General features: G+C 41.4%; 2 protein-coding genes across 7 annotated transcripts in view; one reads left to right on the top strand and one right to left on the bottom strand.

The window, feature by feature from the left end:
• The window catches only part of LOC122539946 (glycoprotein-N-acetylgalactosamine 3-beta-galactosyltransferase 1-like), a 56,360-nt gene extending 43,658 nt beyond the window's left edge, over positions 1 to 12,702 (bottom strand). For 2 of the 3 annotated variants that reach the window (XM_087977875.1, XM_043675154.2), the window contains exon 1: positions 10,021 to 10,207. In XM_087977875.1, the coding sequence (XP_087834001.1) occupies positions 10,021 to 10,086 (66 nt within the window). In that variant the 5' untranslated portion in view covers positions 10,087 to 10,207. Of the gene's footprint in view, positions 1 to 10,020; positions 10,208 to 12,686 lie in introns of those variants that run through there. The other variant, XM_087977874.1, reaches the window with a different exon arrangement.
• kat7b (K(lysine) acetyltransferase 7b) overlaps positions 10,241 to 23,186 on the top strand; it is an 83,433-nt gene continuing 70,487 nt past the window's right edge. For 2 of the 4 annotated variants that reach the window (XM_043675148.2, XM_043675147.2), the window contains exon 1: positions 10,241 to 10,380. In XM_043675148.2, the coding sequence (XP_043531083.2) occupies positions 10,366 to 10,380 (15 nt within the window). In that variant the 5' untranslated portion in view covers positions 10,241 to 10,365. The remainder of the gene's footprint in view (positions 10,381 to 23,186) is intronic. The other 2 variants (XM_043675149.2, XM_043675151.2) reach the window with 2 other exon arrangements.

The following is a 23,186-nucleotide window of genomic DNA, read 5'->3' as shown; positions in this document are numbered from 1 at the left end:
TTCAGATAAATGCGAGGTGCTGCATTTTGGGAAAGCAAATCTTAGCAGGACTTATACACTTAATGGTAAGGTCCTAGGAAGTGTTGCTGAAGGTTCATAGCTCCTTGAAAGTGGAGTCGCAGGTAGATAGGATAGTGAAGAAGGCGTTTGGTATGCTTTCCTTTATTGGTCAGAGTATAGAGTACGGGAGTTGGGAAGTCATGTTGCGGTTGTACAGGACATTGGTTAAGCCACTGTTGGAAGATTGCGTGCAATTCTGGTCTCCTTCCTATTGGAAAGATGTTGTGAAACTTGAAAGGGTTCAGAAAAGACTTACAAGGGGTGTTGCCAGGGTTGGAGGATTTGAGCTATGGGGAGAGGCAGAACAGGCTTGGGCTGTTTTCCCTGGAGCGTCGGAGGCTGAGGGGTGACCTTATAGAAATTTACAAAATTATGAGGGGCATGGATAAGATAAATAGACAAAGTCATCTGGTCAAGATCCTTGTGTAATCTGAGGTAACCCTCTTCGCTGTCCACTAACCTCCAATTTTGGTGTCATCTGCAAACTTACTAACTGTACCTCTTATGCTCACATCCAAATCATTTATGTAAATGACAAAAAGTAGAGGCCCAGCACCGATCCTTGTGGCACTCCACCGATCACAGGTCTCCATTCTGAAAAACAACCCTCCATCACCACCGTCTGTCTTCTACCTTGAGCCAGTTCTGTATCCAAATGGCTGGTTCTCCTGTATTCCATGAGATCTAATCTTGCTAACCAGTCTCCCATGAGGATCTTTCTTGAACACCTTACTGAAGTCCACATAGATCACATCTACTGCTCTGCCCTCATCAATCCTCTTTGTTACTTCTTCAAAAAACCCAATCAAGTTTGTGAGACATGATTTCCCACACACAAAGCCATGTTGACTATCCCTAATCAGTCCTTGCCTTTCCAAATACATGTACATCCTGTCCCTCAGGATTCCTTCCAACAACTTGCCCACCACCGACGTCCGGTTCACTGGTCTATAGTTCCCTGGCTTGTCCTTCCCACGCTCCTTAAACAGTAGCACCATGTTATCAAACCTCTAGTCTTCCGGCACCTCATCTTTGACTATTGATGATACAAATATCTCAGCAAGAGACCCAACAATCACTTCCCTGGCTTCCCACAGAGTTCTAGGGTACACCTGATCAAGTCCTGGCGATTTATCCACTTTTATGTGTTTCAAGACATCCAGCACTCTCTAATATGGACATTTTTCACGATGTCACCATCTATTTCCCTACGTTCTATATCTTCCATGTCCTTTTCCATCGTAAATACGGATGCAAAATACTCATTTTGGTATCTGCCCCATCTCCTGCGGCTCCACACAAAGGCCGCCTTGCTGATTTTGAGCGGCCCATTTTCTCCCTAGTTACCCTTTTGTCCTTAATGTATTGTGAAAACCCTTTAGATTCTCCTTAATTCTATTTGTCAAAGATATTCATGCTCCTTTTTTTGTCCTCCTGATTTCCCTCTTACGTATACTCCTTTATACTCTTCTAAGGATTCACTCGATCTATCCTGTCATATGCTTCCTTCTTTTTCTTAACCAAACCCTTAATTTCTTTAGTTATGCAGCATTCTCTATACCTACCAGCCTTTCCTTCCACCCTAACAGGAATATACTTTCTCTGGATATTCGTTATCTCATTTCTGAAGGCTTCCCATTTTCCAGCCATCTCTTTACCTGCAAATATCTGCCTCCAATCAGCTTTTAAAAGCTCTTACCTAATACCGTCAAAATTGGCCTTTCTCCAATTCAGAACTTCAACTTTTAGATCTGGTCTATCCTTTTCCATCACTATTTTAGATCTAATAAATTATGGTTGCTGGCCACAAAGTGCACCACCACTGACACCTCAGTCACCTGCCCTGCCTTATTTCCCAAGAGTAGGTCAAGTTTTGTACCTTCTCTAGTAGGTACATCCACATACTGAATCAGAAAATTGTCTTGTACACACTTAAGAAATTCCTCTCCATCTAAACCCATAACACTATGGTAGTCCCAGTCGATGTTTGGAAAGTTAAAATCCCCTACCATAACCACCCGATGATTCTTACAGATAACTGAGATCGCCTTACAAATTTGTTTCTCAATTTCCCTCTGACTATTAGGGGGTCTATAACACAATCCCAATAAAGTGATCATCCCTTTCTTATTTCTCAGTTCCAACCAAATAATTTCCCTGGATGCATTTCTGGGAATATCCTCCCTCTGTACAGCTGCAATGCTACTCCTTATCAAAAACGCCACTCCCCTTCCTCCCTTGCCTCCTTTTTATTCTTCCTGTAGAATTTGTATCCCGGAACATTAAGCTGCCAGTCCTGCCAATCCCTGAGCCATGTTTCGGTAATTGCTATGTTATCCCAGTCCCATGTTCCTAACCATGCCCTGAGTTCACCTGCCTTCCCTGTTTGGCCCCTTGCATTGAAATAAAAGCAGTTTAATTTATTAGTTCTACCTTGTCCCTGCCTGCCCTGACTGTTTGACTCGCTTCTGTTCTCAACTGTACCAGTCTCACTATCTCCCTGGGTCCCACTCCCCCCCCACCTTACTAGTTTAAATCCCCCCCAGCAGTTCTAGCAAATTTCCCTGCCAGTATATTAGTCCCCTTCCAATTTAGGTGCAATCCGTCCTTCTTGTACAGGTCACTTCTATCCCAAAAGAGATTTCAATGATCCAAAAATGTGAATCCTTCTCCCATACACCAGCTTCTCAGCCATGCATTCATCTCCTCTATGCTCCTAATCCTGCCCTTGCTAGCTCGTAGCACCGGGAGTAATCCAGATATTACTAATCTCGAGGACCTCCTTTTAAAATTCCTGCCTAACTCTCTGTAATTTCCCTTCAGAATCGCAACCTTTTCCCTTCTTATGTCGTTGGTTCCAATGTGGACAATGACCTCTTACTGGCCCCTCTCCCCTTGAGAACATTCTGCACCCTCTCTGAGACATCCTTGATCCTGGAACCAGGGAAGCAACACATCATTCTGATTTTTCGCTGCTGGCCATAGAAACATCTGTCTGTACCTCGGACTAGAGTCCCCTCACACAATTGATCTCTTGGTACCCAACGTACCCCTCATTGCATTAGAGCCAGTCTCAATACCAGAAACTTGGCTGCTCATGCTATGTTCCCCAGTGAATCTATCACCCCCCTACATTTTCCAAAACAGCATACTTGCTTGAAATGGGGATAGCCACAGAAGACTCCTAGACTACCAGCCTACTTCTCTTTACCTTTCCTGGAGTTAACCCATCTATGTGACTGTATCTGAGACTTTCCTCCCTTCCTATAACTGCCATCCATCACATACCATTGCTGTTGCAAATTCCTCATTGCCTTTAACTGTCTCTCCAACCGATCCATTCGATCTAATAGGATTCGCAACCAACAGCATTTATTGCAGATATAAACCGCAGTAACCCATAAACTCTCATTAAACTCCCACATCTGACAAGAAGTGCATATCGCTCTACTAAAGGCCATTTTTCTCCTTCACAATCTACAGACCCAGAAAATAACACCGTCTTATTCCTCTACTAAACATTGCCCCAGGTTAAATTAATAATAATGGCTTTTATTTTAAGTTTAATCAAGAGACCTATCTCAAAAAACATATAATCAAGAAAGAATCCACTTTACTCACTATTGCAGACTTTCTGTAGGCCACACTTAAAACAATGCACTTCTCTGTTTCTGAGCTGTGACTTCGCCTAAACAGTTCCTCCAAGATCAGTTGTGAATTTCACTGTTTGTTAATTTTCCCAGATGCACTCCGATGTCCAGCGATACATGAATTCAAACAGCAAAGGCAGTAACTGTGCAGATTTTCTCTTTCTCTCTCTCCTGCACTGTCTTCACCATGTGCTTCCTTTGTCTGCTCTTCTCCCTTTTAAACTGCTGTTATTTTGCCTTTTTTTTTTCTAAAGTTCCAAAACAATGCAACAGCATATAAAACAGTAATTGCTGCTCCTGGAATTCGAGGAAATCACCTCCAACACCTAAAATACCTCAAAAAAGGAGCAGCTGTTTACAGCCAGAAATCTTTCCTCTATCTTGGATTATCCAGAATTCTTGTCTACTTAGAATGTTTATACCTTGTAAAATGAATAGGTTCCATTGCTTTTCTGTAGTAAAGTGCAGCAAAACCCCTGGATAATATCAAGCTTAGGCTGACAAGTGGCAAGTAACATTCATGACACACAAATGACAGGCAATGTTCATCTCCAATAAGTGACAATCCAATCATGATCCCTTGAATTCAATGGCATTACCATCACAGAATCTCCCATTATCAACATCCTAGGGAGTAGCATTAACCAGAAACTGCACTGGAGTAGCCAGATATATACTGTGGCTACAAGAGCAGCTCAGAGGCTAGGAATCCTCCAGCATATAATTCACTTCCTGACTCACCAAAGCCTGCTCACCATCTGCAAGGCACAAGTTAGGAGTATGATGTAATTAACACTCCTCACTTGCCTGGATGAGGAGAGTTCCAACAACAGTCAAGAAGCTTGACACCATCCAGGCATCACATCCACTCCTTCCACCATCAATGCTCAGCAGTAGCAGTATGTAACATCTACAAGATGCCCTGCAGAAATTCACCAGTGCTCTTTCGACTGTATCTTTTTATAACCCAGAACATTTCTATCTAGAACAACAAGGTCATTCGATAAATGGAAATACCACCACCTGTGTGTTTCCCTCCAAGCCACTGACCGACTTGGAAATATATTGCCTTCAGTGTCCTGGTAAATATTCCTGGCATTCCCTCCCTAACAGCCTGTGGGTCTACCAGAAGCACAAAGTCTGCAGTGGGTTAAGAAGACAGCACACTACCACCTTCTCAAGGCAGGCAATAAATGCTGGCCTAGCCAGTGATGTTCACAACCGGAGAATGAATAAAATAAAAACATCTTGAAATTTTGAATCAGACTGTGTCTTGTACTTGGAAAATCTATTTTCAAGAAATAAAATTGATCAATTTGGAAGGCTGCTTTTGTCTTCTCTTAAATCAAGTAACTGTGATGGCCATTATTTTGCTTTAGAATAAATATTAAAATTAGTTTGAAGTTAAGAACATAAAGGGATATATAACAGGTGGAAGTACTGGATAATCTATCAATATCGTATGCAATTCTGGTCTCCATTCTATAGGAAGGATGTTGTGAAACTTAAAGGGTTAAGAAAAGATTTACAAGAACGTTACCAGGGTTGAAGGGTTTGAGCTATTGGGAGAGGTTCAATAGACTGGGGCTATTTTTCCTGGAGTATCAGAGGCTGAGGGGTGACCTTATAGAGGTTTATAAAAACATGAGGGGCATGGATAGGATAAATAGACAAGGTCTTTCCCTGGGTTGGGGGAGTTCAGAACTACAGTGCATAGGATTTAGGGTGAGAGGGGAAAGATTTAAAAGGAACCAAAGGGGCAACGTTTTCATGCAAAGGTGAATGTGTATGGAATGAGCTGCCACAGGAAATGGTGAAGGCTGGTTCAATTGCAACATTTAAAAGGCATCTGGATGGGTACATGAATAGGAAGGGTTTAAAGCGATATGACCCATATGCTGGCAAATGAGACTAGATTAATTTAGGATATCAGGTCACCATGATGACTTGAACTGAAGGGTCTGTTTCCATGCTGTGCAACTCTATGACTCTATAGTCTGGTGGTTTAAACTGGAAATCTTTTACTTCAAAAACAACAAAAATTACTTTTGTTCCCTTAATTACAAAAGAAACAAATATAATGCCACATGGAGAGACAGCTTCATCAATGAAAATGTGTTCCAGAGATTAGTTGGAGAAGTTTACAGGACATGGTGATTGAGGGATGACTGAGGGAGGCAAGACATCGGTGGTGCGTCAGTAACTAGGGGTCACGGTTTCAAGATTATTTGCAACAGAGCTAGGAGTGAGCTGAGGAAAAACATCTTTACTCAGAGAGTTGTTCGGATTGGAATGTGCTGCCTGGATGGGTAGTGGAGGCAGATTCCATAGAAAGTTTCAATAGCGAGTTGGATATATATTTGAAAGTGATGAAGTAGAAGGTTTTGGAGAGTGGGCTGGAGAGAGACACCTGCTGCCAGTACAAATTCGATCAATCGAATGACCTCCTTCTGTACTGTAAAATTCTACAACTTCAAATGCCTCCTGGGTGTATGCCTTGCCAGAGAGGCAGTAGAATGAACATGTGTTAGAAGATGATGATGAGGCTGGCCAAAGAAGACTTAGCAAAGTACATTTAAAGAGGATCTTCAGAAGCAGAACGCCACATTGGCTGGTGTGAAAGAGATTGCGATGGATGGGGGAGGAGTGATAAGTATTGCTGTCCATTTCCCACATGGACTGGAGGAGCTAAGTCAAAGTAAGTCTGCATAAGCTAATGTAATAAGAAATCCTAAGGGGCTTCACAGAAGCATTATAAATCAAAATATGACATTAACCATATTGAGATATTAGGTAAGCTGAACAAAATTTTACTTAAAGGTAGGTTTTGAGGAGAGTCTGAAACGGGAAAAGTAAAAGTGGGGAAGATATTCCAAGGTTTAGAGCATAGACAACTGAAAGTGTAGTCACCGATAGTGAAGTGACTGAAATCTGGGATGCTTGAGAAATCAGAATTAGAGGAGCACATACATCTTCGAGGGTTGTAGCGCTGGAGCATAGAGGTTTTTAAGGGAGATATCAGTCAGAGAGTAGCAAAGCTTAGGGAGGATTTGAAAAGAAGGATGAGGATTAGGCAACTAAAGCTGGGCAAGTAAATGCTGGCCTCATGGCGATGCTCATATTCCAAGAAATTATTTTTTAAAAATCCATAAAATTTACTTTGTGTGTGATACACAGGTGTCAAGAACAAATTTGACAATTGTATCTCTTAAGATTTGGTCTAAAATAAACATAGCTTTGAGTGTGCTAGGCAGTCTTCTGAGTTACGCTGCCCTGTTTTCAGTAATGTGTTTAAAACCAGTTCACATTGAAGCACAAGCACAAGTAAAAATATAGCCATAGACTCAACTTATATTGCACACAGATGGAATCAATCAAGTGAAATAAATGGGTTCCAGGAGAGCTTGAGGGCAGTCTAAAAGTCTCTGGAGGTAACTGACCCTTTTGTATTGATGTATAAAGCTGTTTTCCATCAATGTGGAAGTGACAGCATAGCTGTGCCCTTGAGTTCAATGCATATTCGGTGCTTTAAAAAAAAAATCAACTTCAGGCCAGTTCAATTTTTCTCTTGGAAAAATCCTCTGATGGGGTGCTATTTGCTATCAGACATTTATCTATGATGTTCTGTATTTGCCTGTTGGTAGATGTGCAAAATGAAGCTGCATAATTTCTCTCCCTTACTTTTTTGCTTTTCCTCCAAAACAGAGTACTGTATGAAACATTTCTTATGTGTGTAGAATCATGGAGATAATTCACGTCTAAAAAATGGATTAAAAAGACTGGCATTTTTATAGTTTACAAATTTTGGATGTCCCAAAGTGCTTCACAGCTAATTGATTATTTTTGAAGTGTAGTCAATGTTGTAGGAAACAGTACATGTAGGAAATGTACACCTAATATATGCACACCAAATTAGACACAGAAAGCAACTGGATAATGACCAGATCATCTATTTTCAGTGATGTCAGCTACATATGAATTCAACACGTGTATTTCAATTTTCCCATGTGCCAGCTTCTTTTCATTTACATCGTATCTATGTTAAAAAGTATTATATCTTAAAAGACCAGTAGGTGGCATTCAAAATCCAATTATTATGTCAATCTGAAATTAGATTTTGAATTTTTACACTTTTTTAGGAACTAAGAATGAAAAGTATTACTGTGCAATAAACTGTATACCACAAATAAAAAGGCCCAAATCAAGGGGATAACAATCTTCCAAAGGTAAAGATACTATGAAAATATTTGACCTTCCCAAGATAGTTATTTCAGCCTTTTCTCCAAGGTTAGAAGATAAACAGGAGAAAAGCCCTTCTATCTCTCTTAATTTATCATCTATTAAATAATTCTATATTTTTGTTGCTACCACCCTACAAGAAAACCAATTTATATATTAACCTAGTAAAACATCCCAAGATACTTCATAGGAATGCAAACAAACAAAATTTGACACTAAGTCACCTATTAGGACGTGTGACCCAAAGACAGATATCATTTTTCAAAACATTTGTAAGGAAGACAGAGGTAGAGGGCCTAGGAAACTGAAAGCATGACCACTAGTGGCAGTGTAATTAAATCTGGGGTATGCAGAATAGATGTGCGTAGATATCTTGGAATAGAAGTTGAGAAGGATATGGAGACAGGGGGACAGGGTCATGGAGGGACTAAAACAAAGATCAGAATTTTAAATTTGATGTGGTTGCTGGGCTGCAAGTAAATGTAGGTCAACAGGACTCATAGGTATACGGTCTTGATGCAAGTTCGGATATGAGCAACAGAGATTTGCATGAGTTCAAGTTGGGAAGTGTCGAAGGTGTGAGACTGGCTCAGAGACTTTTGAAATAGTCAAATCTACCAGCGAGTCATGATGAGAGCTTCAGCAGTAGATGAACTAAGTTGGAGATTGAGAATGTTACGTGAATGGAAATGATGATCTTGGAATAGAACGTATAGGTGATAGGTAGTTTATCTCAGACACAAGTAGCAGACAAAATTGTGAACTTGCTGGTTCAGATTCGAGCAGTGAGTAGAAGTAGGGATGGACTTGGTGGCTCTCTCATAGCTTATTCAGGGATAAAAAGAGACAGTAAACCAGCCCGAGTTCATCATTGATCCAATTGCTTCTAGAGTCAAAAATGTGACCCTACCTATTAACACTGGGTTTAAATATACAGTATTTGTTTGCCGTCTTCTATGCTGCTATACAAATGGAATAAAACGGATGTCTTGTGTAATCCTTTACAAAGATACTGAAATTTTCACTCTTAAGATAAAAGTAAATCAGACTGTGACTGTAAATCAGAATTTTGATCAGCTGATGGAATTCTGAAACATATCTGGCAACAAAAGTCTGATGGCCACATTTGTTAAAAGCATTGTTGGGTAAACACTGCTAGTTTTCCAAGACTCCAAAAGGCATATGAGATTCTCAGTAAATCTTATTTGGGTTGTTTGAATTCAAGATGATTTCAAGGAAGCTAAACAACACAGATTTTCTAGTATCTGCAGTCATTGTTTTTACCAACACAGATTCCCTGTTATAATGCTGAGATGATGTGGAGGTGCTGATATTGGACAAAGTTAAAATCATACAACACCAGGTTGTAACCCAACAGGTTTAGTTGAAAGTACAAGCTTTCGGAGTGCTGTTCCTTCATCAAGTACTGTAGCTAGTGGGGCAGGATTCTGTGTCCTACGATCCTGCCCCACCATCTACCTGACGAAGCAGCACTGCTCTGAAAGCTTGTACTTCCAAATCCTATAACCTGGTGTTGTGTGATTTTTAGCTTAAAGCTGAGATTGTCCATCAAGTCCTCGGTCTGATTCATTTTTAATTCCTGCAAAAACTGAGTCAAAGGTTTGTTTAAATTTATAGTTGTGAGGATAACAAATTTTCAGTTAGTCTTCTGCATCTGTATATATTACGTTGAATGCCAGAATTCTGAAAGTTTATCAACCTAAAATGTTGTGATTACTTCTTTCTCCATAGAGGCTGGAAGATCCAATCAGTTTTTTGTCCAGCAGTTGCAGTTTTGGTTTCTGTACGATCTTATTGGTGTATACATAAAGTGGGATAAATATGAATGTCCACGTCGGAGAGAAATAATAAAATAAACTGTAGATCGGAAATAAAAACAGAAATTGTTGGAGAGACTCAGCAGGTTTGGCAGAGACAAACAGAGTTAATGCTTTGAGTCTGTTATGACTTCTCTTCGGGAGGATTATTCTATTTCATTGCTCCTCGGTTCTCTGAGCCATTCCAAGGAAGCTCGAGGAAAAGTTTGAGGAATACCTGCCTCAGCACTCACTTGTAAACAAAACACTGTCCTCCCCTCCCGTTCTGCCGAAAGGCCATCGACCTGAAACGTGAACATTGTTGTTGTTCCAGGGGTGGTGCCATGGCGCTGGCGTGTGTTTCTATAACCTGAGGCCGACCTGGTGCACACCCCGCCCCACAACGTCCCGCCAGGCGGAACGGAAAGCGCGAAGCACCCGGAACGCCAATGCCATTACCTTCCGCTCGGACCGGAAGTGGTGGAAAACAACAACGGCCAACGGCGCGAGCGGCTCGGGATTGTTTTTTTGTGTGTGTGAAGAAACGGAGCCGTTCCCCGGGTGAGCGAGAAGTGTTTTTGCTAAAGGGGAGGAGGACGATGCCGCGGAGGAAGGTGAGCGTCCCTATAGGCCGCGGCTGCATTTCATTCTCACCCTCCATTCCCCGGGCGGCAGGATTTATTGTAATCCTCTCGCCACCACCTTTCTCCATCCTCCTCCTCCTTCCCGGCGATTTGTTTTTCCGCCGGAATCTCGCGAGGAGGGAAGGCTCCAGACCTCCCTCAACGGTCCGGGCGTGCTATTTTTAAGGGAAGGCGAGAGAGGGATTGGGACGGGACGGAGCCTCGCTGTTTTCCTGCCGGCCCGTGGAAAATACGAGAAGCCGCTGCTTGGCGCCGGGCCCTGGCAAGGTCCGAGTTGCTCGTGGTTCCGCCCCCTCGCTCTTCCTATTGGCACCGGCCTCTGTCAACCAAGGCCGCACAGCGACCTCTCTCCATTTGATTGGTTGGCGCGGAATCTTCGCCCCGCCCCGGCTCTGCTGGCGGGTCGAAGCGGTTTGTGCAAAAGCAGCAGCTGCTGCTCCTGTGCAATGGGGGCTGGGCTAGGCCATGCAAGACAAGACACCACAGCACTGAACATATTTGCAGTTCGGTTGGCTGACCAGTGGTAAGCGATCAGTATTGCCGCACAGTTAGAAGTTGTTGTATGCAACCAACATAACTGAATGCAACGGGCTTTTAGCTATTGCTGTCTGTATGGGGGAACACACGCCCAATAAGACATTACAATGGTTGAGAAGAAATCAGTGCTTTGGTTAGTTTAATTAATTAAATATCCACATCAGTATCTTAACTACACGTTCTTAATTTTTTTCATGTTTCTGATTGCTAACAACAATATTTTACTTTTTGATTATTTTGAGCCTTTGCTTTCCTCTGACCCAGCCTGTTTGGTTCTTCAGTCATAAAGTAAAAATGAAGAGTTGCATCTTTCACAACTTCAGGATGTTCCAAAATGTTTAGTCAATGAAGTATTTTTTTGAAGTGAAATCACGAAGCAACATAGCCATGTGTGAGCACAGCAAGCTCTCACGAATAATAGCAGGTTTATGAATAATTTATCTGTTTTCTATGATGTTATGAGAGGGATAATATTGGCCAGGACATTAGGCATAACCCCTTGTACTTTGATAGAATGTCATTTAAGGTTCTTGCGAAGATCTGTGGCTTGGGTTGTGGATGAAGTGGTTGGTTAGCTCGTCAAGCTGTTGGGTTATTATGCTGACGTTTTGTTACCATATCAAGTAACACCATCAGTGTGACTTCTGTGAAGCACTGTTGTTCTGTCCAGCTTGATGTCGTGCTCCTGTCTGTTGAGGTGAATGTCACTTCCAGGTTTTCTCTGCAGCGGTTTGTACACAGGGCCTATCTATGTGTTTGTTGATAGTCTTTATGGTTGAACTCTCTTACATGTCTCTGGTTGGCCTGTCCTAGGACAGTAACTTTGTCATAGTTGAATTGATGGCCCTCTCGGTCTGTGTGCGCGGAGATGAAGAAGAGTGAATCATGTTGTTCAGTAGCCAGTTGGTGTTTGTGAAGTTGGATAACTAGTTTTCTACCTATTTGTCCAATATAGTACTTGTTGCAGTTGTTGAAAGGGACTTTGTGTACCAGATTAGTCCTGCATGCTCTGGGTATGGGCTGCTAGACATCATGGTAGAATGGATGACCAACGGAGGATTTACAATCATAGTATACAGGGACCCCACTCACATGGACCAGATCCTCAATTACAATAGCAACCACTCCAACATCCACAAACAGAGCTATCACACACTGAAACACAACAGAACTGCGCAAAGACGAGGAACACTTACACAAAGTCTTTGCTAACAGTGGATACCCCATCAACTTCATCCCTGATACTTTTCCAACAGACAATGTCAAATGAACACTGTACCTACCAACACGCTGCCACCCTACTCTACGTGAAAAACATATCAGAATTAACTACCAGGGTGCTATGACCAGTATGTATTATGGTGCCATATCACCAACAGCCACACTACGCCAGCTAATTACCAGGATTAAGGACCCCATATCCACAGCATACAGGGCCAATGTGGTATGCAAAATCCCTTGCAACAACTGCAACAAACACTGCATCGGACAAACAGCTGTCCAAAAACTAGCCATCCGACGTCACAAACACCAATTTGCTACTAAATTACATGATCTACGCTCCCTCATCTCTGTGTACACAGACCAAGAGTGCAATCAATTCAACTATCCTAGGACAGGCCAACCAAAGACAAATAAGAGAGTTCTTGAAAGCCTGGTTTTCAACCAAAAAGGCTATTAACAAACACACAAACCTAGTGTACAAATCATTGCAGAGAATACCTAGAAGTGACACTCACCTCAGCAGACTGGACCACCTAAAAACCATGCTGCACAGAACAACAGTGCCTCATAGAAGTCGCATTGATGATGTTACCCAGTATGGTAATGAAACCTCTGCATGATAACCCAATAGCTTGGTGAGCTAACCAACTATCTCAGAATGTCATTTTTGTATTTGCCTGAGAGTTGATGGAGCAAAGTTTATGTTTGTAGTACTTCCTCAGTATAGCAAGTGGTTAATGGTGTCGTATTCACATGTTTCTGGCATGGACTGTGCAGCTCCTGCTGCTTCGTAAGTTTCCAGTCTGTAATTTATCTAATAGATAGTAATAGAAGACTTCTTTGGGGTTAAAATGGTTCTAAAATGTCACCAGAATTATCAGGCTGCCACAGTTATTGATGGTGTACTTCCTAAGAAAAAAGTGATTCAGGAAATGTGAGGCTCGATGACTGTGCCAGCATTTATCACCCATTCCTGCGTGCAATCAAAAAGGTTAGTTCTTGAACCACTGCAGTCCATTTGGTGTAAGTACGCCCATGATGCGGTTCCAGGATTTTGACCCAGTGCCACTGAACGAACCCCAAAATTGTTCCAAGACATGGTGAGGACTGACTTGGAGAGGAAGTTGCAGATAATGGTGTTCCCAGGTATCTGCTGCTCTTGGGTTTGGAAGGAGCTGCCTAAGGAGAGTTGATGAATTTCTGCAGGGGATCGTGCGTCTGTGGTAGAGGGAGTGAATATTTATGGACATGGTGCCAGTCAGGTCGGCTTCTTCATCTTAGATGGTGTCAAGGATCTTGAGTGTTGTTGGAGCTATACTTATCCAGGCAAGAGTATTCCAGCACACTCCTGACTTGTGGTTTGTAGATGATAAACAGTCTTTGAGGAGATGAAAGTAAGTTATTTGCAGCAAGATTCCTAGCTTCTGTCCTGCTCTAGCAGCCATATTATTTATATGGTTGGTTCATTTTTTTAGTCAGTGGTAATCCCAGGATGTTGATAGTGGGGAATTCATAGATGGTTAGACTCTCCTGTTGAGATGTTCATTGCTTGGCACTTGTTTGACATGAATGCTACTTCCCACTTATCATCCCATGCCTGGACGTCATCCAGGTCTTGCTGCATTTAGACAAGGACTTCTTCAGTGTCTGAGGAGTCGCATGTCATGCTGAACGTTGTGTAATCGTGAGCAAACTTCCCTGTGTATGATCTCATTATGGAAGAAAGGTTATTAATGAAGAAATAGAAGATGGTTGGATCTAGGACACTATGCTAAGGAACTTTAGGCCTCTTGTGGTGCAGAGCTAGTGTCCCTAACTCTGGGCCAGAGACCTGGGTTCAAGTCCCACTTGTTCCAAAGGTGTGTCATAATACGTGTGAACAGGTTGATTAAAAATATTTACCTGGAGGAAGTCCTTCAATGATGTCCTTGAGCTGTAATGACTGACCTCCAACTACTACAGGCACGTTTCTTTTTGCTAGGAATAACTGCAACCAATGGTGAGTTTCTGCAGGGGATCGTGCGCACTGCTGCCACTGATTGTCATCGATACTAGTTTTGATTGGGTTCCTCGATGTCACCCACTGTCAAATGCAGCTTTGATATCAAGGGCTGTTACTAACACTTCACCTTTGGAATTCAGCTCTTTTGTCCATGTTTGAACCAAGGCTGTAATAAGGTCAGGCCCTGATGGATCCCAAACTAAGTGAATGAGCAGGTTATTGCTAAGCAAGTGTTGTTTCTTAGCCCTGCTGCTGACTAGTACCGTCACTGCTGACTGATTGGGCAATAGTAGACTGATTGGGCAATAATTAACCAGTTTGGATTTGTCCTTTTTTTGTGTTTAGCACATACCTGGGCAATTTTCCACATTGTCAAGTGGATGCCAGTGTTGTAGCTGTGCTGGAACAACTTGGTTAGGGGTTGTGGCAACTTTTGGAGTGCACATCTTCAGCAGTTTTGCTGGAATGCGATCGGAGTTGATGGCCTTTGCAGTATCCAGTGTCTTAAGTCATTTCCTTTTACTATGTGGAGTGTATCGAATTTGTAGAAGACTAGCATCTGCGATGCTGAGGGGTCTTGGAGGAAGTCAAGATGGATCAAGCACTTGGCATTTCTGAATGAAGATTGTTGCTGATCCTGACCTTTTGCACTGAACTACCGGTTATTAAAAATGAGGATATTTATGTCGGCGGTTCCTCCAGTGAATTGTTTGATTGTCCACTACAATGAATAAACAAAACCTGTGGCTTCCTCAGTAAATTCCTACAATTAATCTTAAGCTGATTTGTTTGCGTGTTTGCTAAATATGAGTGATTGAAACAAAGTTACATGTTAAACGGTTATTTGTAGTACATGATAATGTTAATTCTCTGAATAAAATTTAAGTAACAAGTCATCATGCCTAAATCAAACTTTTATTATGTTGATAATATTGAAACCATTTCGCTACAGCAGTCTCTTGTCAGTTGCTTTCAGCACAATTCCGCTTTATATTTTTGCAGTTTTGATGCCATTGAGAGAGATCCCAAACCTTATTTATCCCATAAGGTAGATGAATCAAATTGTTTTCTAGACCTTAGCACATCCAACAAGAAAAACACTCCTTCCCATATAGCAATGTAGATTCTTTCTCTGAAATGATGTGAGGGATTCAGTCTTTGTTTTCATTTTAAAATACCTTCTTGTCACACATTTTGCAAAAAGTCCTAATCTTGCCTTTCATTGGTTTGAACCTGACCTACCCTACAATTTCATTTAAAGCAATACTTCAAAGTTGGTGTCTTTACTATCTTGGAAATCCTAAATCATTTCAGCTTCTTCCACTCAATACTATTTCCACTTGCACTTATATAGTGCCTTTAATAGAAAATCATTCCATGCTCTTAACAGAGGCCTACCTAGATAGAAATGTATGTCTGGATAAAGAAGGACTTAATATAAAGGTTATCTCAAAACATGGTCAAAAAAACGGGTCTGAGTTGTATGCTTAAAGGTGGGAAGCAGCTGAAGAGCCAGGTAGACTCAGGGGCACTGTTTTAGAGCATGAGCTATATGCATGTTGGTGAAGGTAGTGTTGGTACTTAAAAGGCCAGAGTCAGGGAAGCAAGGTACTTTGTATAGTTACAGAGATAAGAAGACAAGTACATGGAGAAATTTAGACATGAATAAGAAACTCCAACTTAAGACCTGAGACCAGTGTCAGTGAAAAGGACGTGTTGAACTGGACAATGTTGATGACAGACTTGTGGATGAACAAAAGATTTTGAAGTGAGGAAAGGCTGAAGATGAGGTCGGAGAGCGTTGGAGTAAACTAGTCTGGTGTTGACAGAGGTGTCTCCACACCTTACTCCAATTTTGGGTTACCTTGTGCTTTGATGTTTAGATCCCAACACAAAACTAAATATGTACTCTGATTAGTGATGTATATAGTTTGACCATACCTTCTAACTTGTAGTCTGCCATTTTGATTGAAGTTTTCAATCACATTGGCCATGAATTTCCATTTGAGTGCAATTGACAAACAAGTTGTGATGGGTTTCAGAAGTATTTTTGTTTGTTTAAATTGATGTTCAAACCAATTTTAAATCACTATTGGCAACTCAGTCAAGAAACGTTTTGAATGTAACATTAAACAAATTATTAAAATTTTTCGGGGTGGGATATGTTGCAGTTTGAACGAGAGAGCTGAAAATGGGTTTTACCACAAGATGATTTTACTTCGTATCTGGTTCACCAGTTGTGAAGATACCAATTAAAAGTAGCTGAAAATGACTATAAAAATGCAATATAATGCTACTTGCTAGTTTCATTGGTGTGCAGCAGTTGGTTGGTAATTAAAAATATCAAAAGTTTTTATAACTGCCCATGAGTGTCTTTATGCCTTTAAAAGTTTGATTAGGAGAGATTTCTTGAATATCTGCAAATGGGCATAATTAGCAGGAACTTATAAAGATGATTTAATTTGGCCTTTTGATGTACCTAAGTTTGTGACTGGGGCTAGCAAATAGTGCTTTTTAATCCTCGTTTGACAATCTGCACTAGCTTCTCGTGTTATTTTTCTTTTGACTACTTGCACTGGAAATAATTTGCTCCTGAAGATCCTGAATATTTGCACTGTTGTCTGATTTCCAGTCAATAGCTTTGATTTTTTTCAAAGCTTGGAGTTTCAGAAGGCTTTCGAAAGGATCCCACATAAAAGATAAGCTCACAAAGTTAAAGTGCGTGGGATTAGAGAGAGTGCACTGAAATGGATTGAGAACTGGTTTGCAGACAGGAAACAAAGTAGGAATAAACTGGTCTTTTTCTAGAGGTAGACAGTTACTAGTGGGGTAGCACAGGAATCCGTGCTTAGTCCTATTCCCAATGTACACTAATGTACACAGTCAGGCGACTGACTGTGTGGAGTTTGCACGTTCTGCCCGTGTCTGCGTGGGTTTCCTCCCACAGTCCAAAGATGTGCAGGTCAGGTGAATTGGCCATGCTAAATTTCCCGTAGTGTTAGGTAAGGGGTAAATGTAGGGGTATGGGTGGGTTACGCTTCGGCGGGTCGGTGTGGACTTGTTGGGCCGAAGGGCCTGTTTCCACACTGTAAAGTAATCTAATCTAGATTAATGGTTTAAATGAGGGAATTGTGTCATTCCTCCAGGTTTGCAGATAAAACAAAGCCGGGTGGGAGGGTATACTGCGAGAAGAATGCAAAACTACTCGTGTGATTTGGATAAGCTAAGTGGGCAAATAAATAGCAGATGTAGTACAGGTAGTTCAATTAAATAGTAGTTGTGTTTCTGTGTGATGCCATGTTATAGGAAATGGTGCAATAGAAATAATGGGACCTAAGGAAAAAACAGGGTTGTGATTTCTTGTCCTCTGGCTGTCGAAACATATTCACAATGCTTTTCCAGGTCCACTCGCACGAACCTTTCACCGTATCTTTCACGCAGCTCTTCACAAGAGACCGCACAAGCTGACTGACCACGTGATGCAGATGCAGAACCCAGTCCTCTGCGCACCATGACACCTAATGCCAGGGATGAGAATTGTGTAACAGTGAACAGTTCATTTTATAAAAGTGTCAGCAATTCATAAATTACATTACAGGTAAATTGCAGTTGTTAAATGTGCATTATAGGAGATCTACCTGTTTTGGGAAAGGGTGAGGTGCAACAAAACCTGGGTGTCCTCTTACATCAATTGCTCAAAGTATGCATACAAGTGCAGCAGGTGGTATGTTGGCTTTCATAAAGGCTTTGAATGCAGGAGAAGGGATATCGTGCTGCAACTGTACAAGGCATTGGTAATATTGCATGTGGAGTATTGTGTGCAATTTTGCTTCCAATGATGGGAGTCCAGAACAATGGGTCAGTCACATTCTAAGGATACTGGATAAACCACTTTTAAGATTGAGATGAGAAATTTGTTCATTTAGAGTGGCAAGCCTGTGGAATTTGCTACCACATAAAACAGTTGAGGGCAAAACATGGTATGACTTCAAGAAGAAATTGGATATTGTACATAAGGCAAAAATGGGATCAAAAAATATGTGGGGAAAGTTGTAAAAGGCTATTGAGTTGGATGATCAGTCGTAATCATAATGAATGGTGGAGCAGGCTAAAAAGACAGAATAGCCTACTCTGAGTTGTAGAGGTGTACAGCATGGAAACAGACCCTTTGGTCCAATTAATCCATGCCTTATGTTTCTGTAAATTTTTTCACCCAGAGAATGGTGAGTCTGTCACAGGAAACTGTTGAGATTAATACATTGAAGACCTTCAGGAACGATGTGGATCAAGTTCTTAGGACTGAAGGGATTGAAGGAAAAATGAAGAAAGTGGGAACTGGTAATGTTCATATATGATCATATTGAATAGTGGAACAGGCTCAAAGAGCCAAAGGGCCTACACCTGCTTCTATATTCTATGTTTCTCCATATAATCTAGCAGAAATTTTTGGTTTTGTTTTCTTGTCTTTAGCTGAATGTTAGGTCAATGTACATTATGTTATACTTGTCCTCATGGTCAGGACTGGATGAGATGCATCTAAGGACATAGAGTCATAGAGATGTACAGTATGGAAACAGACTGTTCAGTCCAACTTGTCCAAGCCGACCAGATATCTTAAATTAATCTACTCCCATTTGCCAGCACCCGGCCCATATCCCTCTGAACCCTTCGTATTCATATACCCATCCAGACGCCTTTTAAATGTTTTAATTGTACCAGCCTCCACTACTTTGACTGACAGTTCATTCCATACAAGCACCACCCTCTGCGTGAAAAGGTTACACCTTAGATCCCGTTTAAATCTTTCCCCACTAACCTTAAATCTATGCCTCTATGCCCCAGTTTATTCACCCTCTTCCTGTAGCTCAAACCTTCCAACCCTGGCAACATCCTTGTAAATTGTTTCTGCACCCTTTCAAAAATTTCATAACATCTTTCTTGTAGCAGGGACATCAGAATTGAATGCAGTATTCCAAAAGTGTCCTCACCAACTAGTACAGCAGCAACCTCATCTCTCAACTCTTGTACTCAATGCACTGACCAATAAAGGCAAGCGTACCAAAATCCTTTCACAACCCTGTCTACCTGCAACTCCACTTTCAAAGAGCTATGAACCTGCACTCCAAAGACTGTTTGTTCGAGAACACTCCCCATGACCCTACCATTAAGTGTATAAATCCTGCCCTGACCTGTCCCACCAAAATGTAGCACCTCACATTTATCTAGATTAAACTCCATCTGCCATTCCTCGGCCCATGTGGTCAAGGTCTCATTGTACTTTTGAGGTAACTTTCTTTGCTTGGAGGGAAGTAAAGAAGTAAATGCAGAGGCACTAATAATAACTTTCCAATACTGCTTAAATACTTAAGCTTAATGCCAGAGGATGATTTATTTTTCTAGCGTTCTCTGCCTGAGTGTAGGTCAGCCCCACTGTCATGGCTTCCACCATAAGGAGTAAAAGGAAGCAGATCCTGAATCAACCCCATGCTGTGGCACAAACCGGATCCACGTTGACTGTCCAATCAACTGAGCTGACTGCCTCCAAAGTATCTAAATAGTGGTGGCTATTTAGATTTTTACATGCACTCTGTAGTCTGGAGCCAACCTGATGGTAGAGGCTCAATTTCCTTCATCACATTACTGGCAAGAAATCTTCTGTTCATACAGCCTGGAATTGGTATCCACTGGAAGCAGTTACAGGTTTAAAAACTCCCTGTTTGGCCACATTTTGCATGCACTACCCTTTACCGTCAACTGGGATTTGCATCCAGAGCTGCTTTCCAACAGCAGGGATGCTATCCATTGCATCAAGAGGAGAAATGGTGACTTAATGGTAATGTCACTGGAAGAGCAAGCCCGACACCCAGACTAATGTTTTCACCACTGAAGCTGGTGAAATTTAAATTCAGTTCTTTATATCTGGAATTGAATATGGTGTCGGTGACAGTGAATGTGAAACAATTCTGGTTCATTAATGTCCTTTAGTGTACTTGAAGGAAGGAATTCTGCTATCCTTAGTTGATCTGGAGTACTTATGATTCTGGATCCATGGCAATATGGTTGGCTGTTAACTTCCCTTTAACTCCCACAGGCAAGCCAATAATTTCAAGAACAATTTGAGATGGGCAGCAAATGCTTATTTTATCTAACCAATTTTATATTTCCTGAACAGCATCTTCACAATCGACTGTCTTTCATAATTTGATTTCATTCGTAGTTATGAACAGTTTTCACTGACTGCCCAAGTTGTTGATATAAAATGGGATTTGGAGTAGTGCCAGGGCTATGGTTGATCCCTGGGGGTACTCTACTTACCACTCCACTCAACACTCCGTGTTGATTGCTGGCAGCATCTGTGGAGAGAAAGCAGAGTTTTGGTTCCAGTGACCCTTCTTCAGAATTGATGGTAGTTAAGTAAAAGAGGTATTTATGCTGAAGATAGGGAGCGAGTTGGTGGAAGTAAAGAAGTAAGTGATAGGTGGAGATTGAGCCCAGAGGGAGAGAAATACAGACAAACAAAGGGATTGATAATGGTGAGCCAGAGAAGGATGAAACCTATGAATGGGGATCATAATTAGTGAAAATGGGCTAGCTGTACTGAAAATAGCCTGTATGTTGACAGGGTTTAAATGTGGGGGGGGGGTGTAAAATGCATAGAAGAAAGTATTTAGGTCCTAAAATGTTAGAGGCTGAATTTGAGTCCTGAAGTTTGCAGGATTCTCAAGTGGAAAATGAGATGCTGGTCTTCCAACTTGTGCTGAACTTTGTGTAGCACTGCAACAGGCCAGAGAAAGAAACATTGGCCAGAGGAAAGGTGGCAAGCTTTCTTACAGACAGGGCAAGCTTTCTTACAGACAGAATGTAGGTGTTCTGCAAAGTGGTTGCCCAGTCTGCATTTCGGCTCCCCAGTGTAGAGGTGAACATGTTGTGAGCAGTGTGAATACAATAGACTAAACTGACTGTAGTGCAGGTAATTTGCTGCTTAACCTGGCAGGTTTGTCTGGACCCTTGGATATTAAGGAACGAGCAAGTAAATAGGCAGGTGTTACACTTTATGTGGTTGCATGGAAAGGTGCCACGGGGAATGGAGGAGGAGTGGACCAGGGTTATGTGGAGGGAATGGTCCTCTAATGGATATTGGTGTCCAGCCTGTTGCAGAAATTTAAAACAAATATCCAAGGAAGGGAAAGGACGAGCGAGAGATGGATGGGATGAAGATGAGAGGAGGATGGAAATTAGAAGCAAAATTGATAGTTTCTCCCTATTTCATCAACGTAGCAGAGAAAGATTGAGGGGATAGACCTGAGTAGAATTGGAACGAGGAGTTTTCCACATACCCCACAAAGAGATAGACATTATAGGGGCCCATGCAGGTATCCAGGGCCCCACATTTGATCTGAAGAAAGCAGGAAGAGGCAAAGGAGAAATTGTTCAAATTGAGCACGAGCAAAGCCAGGCAGAGGAGGGTGATGGTAGATATGTATGGTTCAGGCCTTTTGTCCAGGAAGGAGCAGAGACCCCAAAGACTATCCTGACGGGGGATAGACATCTAAAGGGATTGCATGGCCATGGTGAAGAGGAAGGTTCTTGGGGCCTTTGAACTGGAGCTGCTATAAAGTCTCAAAGTAATCGTAGATGTAAGTGGGATGAGACTGGTCCGAGGAAGAAGAAGAAAAATCTTGTCAAGATGGGAAGGGAGAAATTCAGAGTGCAGGAACAGGCAGAAACAATGGGTCTGCCCAGGCGTTCTGAATGTGGAATTTGTGATGAAGGTAGATATGGGCTGTACAGGGTTGGGGGACTGAGCTTGTAGGCTGTAGCGGGATTCCGTGCTTTGGATTTTTGTCTATAATCTCAGTCCATTTCATTTATGCAAATGCCATGTGTTCTGTGCATGACCATTTAGGGAGGTTGTGATACTAATGTCTTTTATAAGTTTTGCAAGAAGTAGTAATTCAGGACAATACATATCTCCAGTCATTCTTTGCTTCTTGATTTTTTTTTAACATATTAGAAAGTTTCTACATTCAGTTGGTAGCATCTTCATTGTTCTTGCTGCATGATTTGAAGAGCTTGTTTTGCTTCTGACATTTTTATGGCTCACAGTTATTAATTTGGTTTTCTGAGTCTTGTAGATAAGCTTCGTTCATGCTCTGGGTTATATTTTTCACAGCTTCAGGAAGAGAAAACCTTGTGTACTGTTTGACCCGAGCAGAACTTCCTCTTGCATTGTTCTTTCATGTCTGCAACAACTGAAACCCCGATGAATGCTTTTACCAGCATGCATTTGGAATTTTCCTGTTTTCTCGCTGTTAGATTTCCCCATATATTGTTCATAAACCAATCATCCAAAAAAAGCTTTGCTTTACATTTTCAGCTGCATGAAGCTTTCATCTCTTTCAGCCCTGCCCCTGACAAACTCCATTGTTGCCATATTCCGGAGAATTAGATTTAATGTGCTCATGCTCACTTTCAAATCCTCTACTGGTTTACTTCTCTATCATGTATTCCTATAGTCATGCATCTATGTGCACTTTCTCTAGTCTCTCAATTTTACTTTCATTGCCCACATGCTTCACCACAGACAACCAACAATTCCATTCAATCATCCCATGCTACCTGAAACAACTTTTATTGTTGTAATTTCCATGGTGCCATTTTCCTTCCAATTTTAAAACTTGTTCTTAAGACCCTCTTTAAACAGTTATTTTTGTGTTTTGCTTATCTTCCCCATTTTTATGCATTATAGATAGCACTAAGAAATACCTATTCATATATTATGCAAAATTAAAGTTCCAAAGACCAATGTGGGAGATAAATTGTGACTGAGTTATTCATACTTTATTGATATACATTTGGAAATTTCAAGAGAAGTTGATAGGCTGTGTGCTTTTTTTGCTACTTAGTGACTGCAGCACAAGCACTTTGAGTTGTCTCTGAATGGTAAGACTCTGTAAATTACTTAATTGGAAGGAAAACCTTCCAGCGTGTAGCATCTGCATTACCATGGTAA

The sequence above is a fragment of the Chiloscyllium plagiosum genome, unplaced genomic scaffold (genome assembly GCF_037043375.1).
Source record: "Chiloscyllium plagiosum isolate Xiang-an unplaced genomic scaffold, Cpla_swu_hap1 HiC_scaffold_32, whole genome shotgun sequence".
Lineage (NCBI taxonomy): Eukaryota > Metazoa > Chordata > Chondrichthyes > Orectolobiformes > Hemiscylliidae > Chiloscyllium > Chiloscyllium plagiosum.
This window is presented reverse-complemented; position numbering and strand designations above follow the sequence as displayed.